This window comes from Electrona antarctica (genome assembly GCF_951216825.1).
Source record: "Electrona antarctica genome assembly, chromosome: 20".
NCBI classification, from domain to species: domain Eukaryota; kingdom Metazoa; phylum Chordata; class Actinopteri; order Myctophiformes; family Myctophidae; genus Electrona; species Electrona antarctica.
This window is the reverse complement of record NC_136801.1, coordinates 11,717,196-11,726,969: the sequence shown is the minus strand read 5'-3', so window position 1 is coordinate 11,726,969 and position 9,774 is coordinate 11,717,196. Positions and strand designations below refer to the sequence as shown.

The following is a 9,774-nucleotide window of genomic DNA, read 5'->3' as shown; positions in this document are numbered from 1 at the left end:
TGTACTGAGTGGGTGTTGCACAGCCATGTTTACACAACTAGAATTTCGCGCCCCTTCGGCCCTTATAGGCTTCGGCCCTCGCAGATGAGTAAGCCTGGGACCGAGGCTACCCTTCGGGCGGCTCATCCTAGTTACGGCGCAACGCAATGGGCAGAAGGAAATTGCAGGATTTGACAGCCTCCACTTCACGTTTCAGCTGTGTTTTTAAACCCAGTATAGGCCTATCTCACAGCCCCCTTTCCACGCCCCCTTCCGGTAGCTAGTGGTGTCATTTAACATTAGGCATTTACACTTTTTAAGTACATTTCCTAATGTTAAAATGTCAGACCGATAATAATATGAAGAAAACACAATGGTATAACAACTCTAAGTAGAATAAACCTTACCTTTACAAAACGGTAGTTTGTGGCTTGTGAAAATACCTCTTTTAACATGGAAGTCTATGGACCGCAGAAAAACATTAGCTCCAAAAGGGGGTGTGGAAAGGGGGCGGGGAAATGCTGTGAGTTAGGCCTATAGAGCGTCGCAGTCCCGCCCCGTACCATGGACCAGGAAATGAATCCCAATGCATTATTCCCATAGACATTTCTTAAAGTATTTATTTAAAGACGGTTACACCGCCTCGAGTCGTGACAACTCATGACAACACAAACAATATTTTGGACCAAACAAATAATTACAAAGAAGAAAAACAACAAAAAAAGTGTTTTTTTCTTCTTTCTAATTATTTTTTCGGCCCCAAAAATTGTGTTTGTTGTCATGATTTGTGACGACTCGAGTTGGCTTTGTCCGCGGCGTAAACGTCTTTAAATAAATACTTTCTGAAATGTCTATGAGGAAAATGAACGGAGAATCATTTCCTGGTCCATGGGGGCGGGACTGCGACGCTCTATTGTGCCCTTCACATGCAGGGGCCGGATGGACAAGAGTTGGGGGACACTTTTGGGGGCGTGGCTATATGGTGCCGTAATGGGGGGCGTGGTCGGGTGTTGACGTCAGGACCTTCACAGTCCGTGTCCAGAGTACAAACTAAGTATAATGTAACAAAATGGACCTCTCAGACTTTAGTTAGGCTACCTATGAGCACTTTAATGTATTGTAAGATGACAATTGTAGCTCTGTCTGGATGAAGAATTTGATTTAACATTAATACATGTTTTCACAATACATCGTTTTATCCTGGTGAAACTTGTTTAAGCTACATGCAGGCCAGGGTCCTCCATTGTCTTCATTCATGATGGCCTGGAATGTACAGAATGCAAATGTGATGTACCTAACCATCCTCCTGCATTATCAAGGCTATGCAATACTTAATGTAGGAGTCCTATAATAAGTCTTAACTTCTAAGGTTTTAAATTAGGACACACTGACGTATTTATTTGTCTCAAAGATAAAAGATGCACCTTCATGGTTTTGAAGGTTTTGGTATAGGTACAGGACAGTTACATATAGTGCAATATAATTTGTATTATACACCTTGGCATTTTATCTGTTGAATTATCCTCCATTTTCAATTAATCTGAACATTAAAGACATGACATACAAATACACACTTCTATGAAAAAAGGAATAATCATACAGTTAAAGAAAGTTTTAAAAAAAAAGGTGAAAACGTGTACAGTATGGAAAAAATACAATAATGATTGCAGTCATTGCACCGAATACTAGGAGGATTATAATTGAGACGCTCAGTGGCTCACACATAAATTCCTCCTGGAGACTCGATTCTGACTTCATCACTCTACTACTACTGTCCGGGCCCTAAACCTGCCATCTTCTGATTGGCCGGGCCCAAAAACCTGCCCTATTCTGATTGGCCGGGCCCAGAAACCTGCCCTGTTCTGATTGGCCGGGCCCTAAACCTGCCCTCTTCTGATTGGCCAGGCCCTAAACCTGCCCTCTTCTGATAGGCCGGGCCCTAAACCTGCCTGCCCTCTTCTGATTGGCCGGGCCCTAAACCCGCCCTCTTCTGATTGGCCGCGCCCTGAACCTGCCCTCTTCTGATTGGCCAGGACCAAAAACCTGCCCTCTGCTGATTGGCCAAAACCTGCCCTCTTCTGATTGGCCGGGCCGAAAACCTGCCCTCTTCTGATTAGCCGGGCCCTAAACCTGCCCTCTACTGATTGGCCGTGCCCAGAACTTGCCCTCTTCTGATTAGCCGGGCCCAAAAACCTTTTTGTTTTTGTTCAGAAACAAACGTCAGAAACAAAAAAGGTGTTTTTTTTTTAATCAATTCCTACTGTTGATCAGGTTATGCCAAAATACCAAGGACGCGGTCCGAAAATTGAAGCATGGTCCTGATTTCTTTTGTGGGCTAGAATATTCGATAAATATTTGATATTTGTTCAGATATTTGTTCAGAGACAAACATCAAAAAACAGAAAAAACGTGTTTCTTTAAAGTCAATTCCTCCTGTTGATCAGATTATACTAAGATCCCCTGACCCCGTAACTCTTCTATTAGATGGCTCTGGGTGCGGGGCTCCCGAGGCTCTGTGCAATGAACGTAGGTGTTTGCAATCTGCGTAGCGTACAGTGCGCATGGACGTAGGGCTCAGACGTTGATGTGACGCTGAAGTGGGCTCAGACGTTGATGTGACGCTGAAGTTTACAATCTAAATGTGCGCATGCACACACACACACACACACACACACACACACACACACACACACACACACACACACACACACACACACACACACACACACACACACACAGGCCATCACACCAATCCCCCCCCTGCTACTTTGTTAACTGCATTATCATTCGATTACATTGTGCCTTTTGTGGTTATTCTTATCATGGTGGTACGCATAAACATTTGCACCAGTGTGGTGAAGTGGAATTTTGTGGAGTGCCGCCTCAGACCCCCTGGTTAATTTGAAACTGCTGTTGAAAGCCCCGACCCAGCAAATGAGGTCCCAACCCCTGAATGAGGACCAGTAAGAGACCCGGCTGTGAGATACCTGACCTTCAGCTGCTTTCTATCAGCTCACAATGATCCCTATCTCAGCCTGTACAACGGCCTGCTGCTCCAATTATAGCCGACAGTAAAAATAACAGCTTTGAAACCCATAGGAAAACAAAAGAAATTGCCCATTTTATCATCTCTGACAGGTCCTGGAATCCAACAAAAGATGGACGGTGTCGGAAACCCTAGCTCTGAACACTGAGGGTGGGTTCGAAGTAGCCTGCTAAACCATCCCGGTCGCGTGAATTCGCATCATGCGTAGATTCACAGTATCATTCTGCAGACTATTCTGGCTCTAAGCACTGGGTGGACGACTGGACGTTTTGCAGAAACCCAAAAGTGGATGTATAATTGACAAACGACTTGGTTCGAAGGCTGGGCCATGGAGGGATTTTCTTTTTGGCAAATTTTGAAAGCGTAGTCTGCCCTAGATTATATCAGAGTGATATCAGATATGGTTTGTAACCGTAAGACTGCCATGTCCTTAAAGGATATCGGCTAGCGCTCAAGCACTTGTTCTTGTGTTCTTTGACATTCAGATGCACATATGTGTATTGCAATCAGTGCATGCATGCACTCATACTTTCCTTTGTCTTTCAGTCAGTCAGTCACTCACTCACTCACTCTTGCATGCACACACACACACACACACACACACACACACACGCACGCACGCACGCACGCACTCACACAAATGTGAGACTCATTACATCACATGTACACAAGATAAGATAAGATAAGATAAGATAAGGGGGATTCGGATCTGGCCAATTTCTCTGATGTTTCTCATTACACTAAAGGGTTTCTGCCTTTGATCAGTGATCTCCATCACCATCAGGCCCGGCCAGAGATTATGGACACAGCTGCTGAATTCCATTGTATCTTGATGAGTTTAGTGGAAATTGCCGTCTATGGCACAGTATGGCTGTTATTGAAGCACCAGTAGGTCAGGTGATAACACAACTTATCTTTTTGTCTTTGTCTTGTTGTGTCTGCGTAAATGGTATATTTGTAAAACAGGCATCTCTAATGTCGCCGTTTCAGTGACGTTCCATAATTACCTCCCCAAACCCTTTGAAATGATCTTAATGGGTACCAGATTTTTCACCCAGGGACAAGATTGCCATCAAGCCCAGTAATTCAATCTCATCTCCGGCTGTGTAGCTACAGCAACACTGGCCTGCAGTGCAAGACGTCCGGGGGTCCAGCAAGCATTGCACTGGAATGTATACTTCATCTTATGGTGGTGTCTGCAGGCAGCTTACACACACACGCACGCGCGCGTGCAGAACTGTGTTACAATGCAAGAGTGCTCTTCTGCGGCTGCCTATATGATCTTATACTGTTATGTATTTATTTTGCATTGTCAGAAATATAGGCCATCCACAAAGTTAGCTTGGTTATTGCCATTGGTAAACTTTTGAAACAGTTGACGACAGCAGTATTTCAATGTTTTGCATGATAACTTGTCTTGGTTAGTATAAATAATACCAGGCTTCGCGACACCGGCCGCGCGTTTGCGTGCGTGTGTAGAGAGAGAGAGAGACGCACACGAGGAGTGCAGACAGACAGAGGACGTAGAAAACACGTGGTTCCGTGTGTGATTGGTTGAGCCTGCAGACGCGCGGCTGCTGCTGCTCTTTGACATATTTGTGGGTTCGTGTGATTCTTTCTGGCCAGAGAGGCAACCAGAGTACCAGACAGACAGACAGACATCAAACTACAGTCAGTAGGAGGAGGACCGGTATCCTTCATTTCTGTACAGCGCAACAAGTTAACAAGTTGGGAGGACGAGGGTTTTGGGGGAGCGCTGCAGCATTTGTAAATAACTGAGCCAAACGCGAGTTTAATAGAGAAGTTAGAGAACCATCGACCATGGGGTTCTTCTGATAATCTGATGGATGGATTACTTAAACGTGAAGGCTTATGAGACATTGTGAAGTTTAGAGTGAGTGGCCAGTGTGGGTCGTTCGTTCTTCCGCGAAACGGGTTTGTTTCTCCTTTGGTTTGCATTGGATGTTGGGATATGCGCAGAAAGTGACAGAGACCCCGCATCATCTGTTCTATAGCGGCTCGCAGAGTTACACAACGCAATGAAAGGTACGTATTTAGTAGGCTATAGGCTAAACTGTAGCCTACATTGATGAACAAACACATCGTCTTGGACTTTTTGTTTGTATTCTGACTGTGTGCAACTATGTGCGTGCGTTAAATCTCAGCGGTCCGTGGATGGAGTCACACACTACATCTGGAGGACATTAACCATAGTCTTGCAGAACTTGTTGAAGTTGAGCTGAATTATGAAATAGCGTAGTTAATTTGTTTTCCACCAGTTGCGTCATGTTAATGGTGCAAGAATAAGCCTTAAAGTCAAATTCAATAGTGTCACATTTCTGCTCGTGTGATGTGTTTTGGTCGGAACTAAAGTGATTAGTTATTGGTAATATTATATAGGTTTGTTATTCGTGTATGTTGGAATCCAAGCGTTGGATTGTGAAAGACATTAGGCCTATAAGTTAGGCTCTGATAGGCTATAATATGGTGATATGACAGAGAACTGTTCAGTGTTGTGATGGAAGAAGAATCACTGTCATTGATCAATAAGCATGGCTAGTGCCATGGGTTGGTTGGTTGATTGATTGATTGATTGATTGATTGATTGTTTGATTGAATACCTTTGCAAAAGGTACAGTGGTATACGATTATACAATGATGCTACAATGAGGATATCCCTGAGGGCTTGTTTCCATCAACACTAGGAACAATATACAAAAAACTAGTTCTGGTGTCAACTGAGAAGACTTGTCTAGGACCACTTAGCCTACAAATTATAGACATATGGAAAGAAATTCCCATAGTCAGTATCAGAACCTCAGCTAAAGAGTGTAAGCTGCACACAACACAGCCTATTATTTGCGTTTCCTTCATTCTTTTCCCTACATGTTGGCAATAACACGAGATAGCACATCGTTCAAAGGAACACTGAATTTTTGTTTTACTGTAGAACAAGGTCACACATTTCACACACTAATTCCAGTAGAACCTATTACTGTACATGCCAATACCAGGCCGTAACATGGTGGTTTATTATGGTTTTACGATGCTATATGGTTTTCGCGGCACAGCCTCCCCAAGCCTACCTCATCACCACCATGTCTGCTGTCCTGTCTCCCCCCCCCCCCCCCCCAATAGTGCCCCCTGGTCCGCTTCGACATAGACCCCCATCTGTTTGCCATTACCAGTGGATATTCTCCCCCTGCTACCCTGGTCTTCAGTGTAGTGTAGAGCAGAGCTGAGTGTAATTAAGCTTTACTGTCAACAACCCAGAGAAACCGCAGCCTGCTGTGGCTTTTACAGCTCTTTGGCCGCTCCTGTCTCCTCAGCACACGCACACACACACACGCACACAGTCACGCACGCACACACACACACACACACACACACACACACACACACACACACACACACACACACACACACACACACACACACACACACACACACACACACACAGGCAGGCTCGACGGGGAACTGAGCTGATAGTCGACATGACCTTATCTGATGATTCCAGACTTTAATTGGCTGTCCCCGTTCGACTTGAGAGACATCATTGTGTTTTGCAACACCGCCTGTGATGCAGATTTGTGCTGGGGTCACCTGCACAGTAAAATGTGTTTGTAGGCCTACACTCTACACTCTACCTCTGATCAGACTCAGAGTTGAAAGAACACTCTGGATTTTACAGTGTGTGGAGTGACTGGAGTCACATAATTCTAACCATTTTAAACACACTTGTTGTCAGTACAGTAGACCCAATGTCTTTTGTATTTTGTATGACCTTTTGTTTGTGACACATGTGTTTGATTATGCCCACAGACGACTTTGCAGACGAGGAGGAAGTGCAAGTGTCTTTTGGATACAAGAGGTTTGGTAAGTGCAAGGCCCCTGTCTTGAATTCTGAATGATTCTCTTGAGTGTGACAGTGCAATCTGCTTCGCTATATGGTAGATACATACATAAATATTAACACTTATGGTAAACACAATGCCTTTTATTTACAATAGAAACATCTTCATCTGAGGCCTGATTTTAAGAGCTTCAATCGCTGTTCTCCTGGGTGTCGAGGCGGCTGGTCACCAGTGGTGCATTGCTCATTGCACACGTTACCATGCCGTCCCGCCAGTCTTTTGTGCAGGAGTGCGTGCACGGACATGCACGTGCGCATCCCTGAGAGTGCGTCCTACCTCGCATATACTGTGGATCATGCACTGGCCCGGGCCGATGGTGTAGCCGTAGCGGCCCGGGCACCTTGGCTGCCTGACAGCATGTCGCGGGTTTGAATCACGAGCCCCCCCCCCCCCTCTCTCTCTCTCTCTCTCTCTATCTCTCTCTCTCTCTCTGTCTCCCTCTCTCTCTCCCCATTTCATGTCAGTCTACTGTCCTATCAATAAACGCATAAAAGCCCAAAAATAAATCATAAAAAATACATTCACACCTCTTTACCAAAGCTTACAAAAGCTGCAGTGTCAACAACGTGAATGAAACATAGTTTGGCCCTGGCTATATGCATATCAATGGTCCATTGTGTGACCTGCTAAGTACTGTACCATACTGTCAGATATGCTCTGAAGCAGGCCAAAGAGAACGTTTGGATAACAGTGGCTGATGATGGATTCATGAACCAAATTACAGAGGTGACGTCTGCGGTAAATGCTGGTCGGAGCTGTTCTGTGCTCATGCGTGTGTGAAATGCGTGTGGCGTCGTTAAAATAGCATCCCCACCAAAAGAATCACCACTGTAACACTGCTGGTTTCACTGATGTGTTTCCTCTCCGGACAGTGTTGGGTTAAACAAAACCGTTTAGAGCAGCTGACAGCCTGTGAATACGGGGTCAGCCCAGGTCCCGAGAGCAGCGCTCTCTCTCCAGCCCGCCAGGTCGCGGTGACTTATGCTGCAATTATGTTCAAATCGTACGTCACTCAAACATGAGTGCAGGTTTACAATCCATGCACACACATGCATATACACATGCATGCGCGCACGCACACAACACACTTGGAGACAGAGACGAGTGCCTCAGCATTGTTGCAGCTCATCCAACAATGACTTGAGAGTGGGAGCCTCTCTGTCTCCCTGTTTTATTTAGGGAGTCGTTCCAGTTGTGAGTCATTCATATACGCAAGTCGGGCTGAGGTCCACGAGAGTAGATGGATTTGAGGGGGGGTGGACGTGGACCCCCTCTGTTTTCTCCCGACATCGATGGAGACGAACTCAAACTGTGTTAAAACACAATCCCTCCCTCCATCAAAGTGTCACCCGAGAGGAAGCATCCTGTTTGTCTTTCTCGGAGCGTGTGCGAGGATAGGGCCAGATTATAGACCTACAGGGGGAAGAGAGCCATGCGAGGCCCAGCTCACTTTTAACTTTATTCAAATTAACTCGTGACTTGGTTTGAAGTTGTAGGAAGAGAGAGGGGCTCTGGTGGAGCCGTTTGACTTGGAGGGTAACCGGAAAGCTCGCCCCAAAATTCACTCGCCCCCATTTCTATCTTGTATTTCTTATACTGAGGTTAAGGTTTGGAAGTTAGTCTCTCGAGACAGACTGTTGAAAAGAGGGCGCTGTTTTCCCTTTGTTTTGAAGATGGGTTCCCAGATTGGGAAGATAGTTAGTTTTACTGAAGTTATGTTTATTTATTTTTTTAACAATAAAAAATGCAATATATTTATTGCATTTAACTTTTTTTTTAAAATACAAACAAAACAAAACAATACAAAGACGTTCAGTACATACATAAATACAGTATTTTAAAGGCACTTAGGCTGGTAACAACAACAGAGTCCTTATGGCCACAAGACCAAACAACTGCAGAGAATACAATGAGACATTTTCAGACTAAACCATTAGATAAGCGTCCCCGTCCCCATATGTTTTCAAACACCTTTTGAGTATAAGTGTTTTTTTTCCAGAGGAAGGCACATAGATAGCTCTGAGCAATACTGGGTTTGCCTATATCTTTTTCCATGATAAAGCTATAGCCCTTTTGGCTTGTAGTAAGCATTAATCTAAAAATCTTTGTTTTGCCAGGTGGGTAAAGACCTAATAGAAACAGTTTCGAGTCAAGCTCAACATTTATCAACAATATCTTCTGAACTTTCCTCTTCCCATAATTCTTTCACTCTTGGGCATGCCCATTGACAATGGAAAAGTGTAGCTTTGTCATTACCACATCTGATACAAGTATCTGGAATATCTACACTAAATGTATTTAATTTCTCTGGTGTGATATACACCCTTATCAGCCAATTATATTGTAATAGCGGGAGCTTCAAAGAGCATGATTCCTCAATATTCCTCCATGTAGGAGATCCCTCCACTGTATATTAGAACATTATAGTTCTCAACTGAGGATATTTATTCTACCTATAAGAGAAATTGGAAGGCATGACCATCTGTCCAACGCTTCAGTATTTTGTATATATATTATAATTGGGTTCTCTGATTTACAGCATCTTCTAGTTTAGGGACAATCTGAATACCTAAATAGGTCAATTTGTCTACCGTTTTAAAGTGGCATGTGTAATTCGGCGGATTAACCCTCTCTTTTGTGTTAAGGAGCATTATAGAAGATTTTGAATTGTTAACTTTATATCCAGATATACCGCCAAATTGCTTAATTAACTCCATAGCATAAGGCATAGTTTTACTGAGGTTACGTTTAGGATAAGGTTAGCTTCATGCATAGTTTTACTGAGGTTACGTTTAGGATAAGGTTAGGTTTAGGCATAGTTTATGAGGTTACGTT

General features: G+C 44.1%; 1 protein-coding gene across 2 annotated transcripts in view; it reads left to right on the top strand.

Moving 5' to 3' along the window:
- Window positions 1–4,645: 4,645 nt before the first annotated feature.
- Window positions 4,646–9,774, top strand: part of LOC306913480 (collectin-12-like) — a gene marked incomplete at its 5' end in the record, with an annotated part of 51,860 nt that continues 46,731 nt past the window's right edge. Inside the window, 2 exons of one of the 2 annotated variants that reach the window (XM_079490159.1) lie at window positions 4,646–5,071; window positions 6,848–6,901. In XM_079490159.1, the coding sequence (XP_079346285.1) occupies window positions 5,065–5,071; window positions 6,848–6,901 (61 nt within the window). Of the gene's footprint in view, window positions 5,072–6,837; window positions 6,902–9,774 lie in introns of those variants that run through there. The other variant, XM_079490158.1, reaches the window with a different exon arrangement.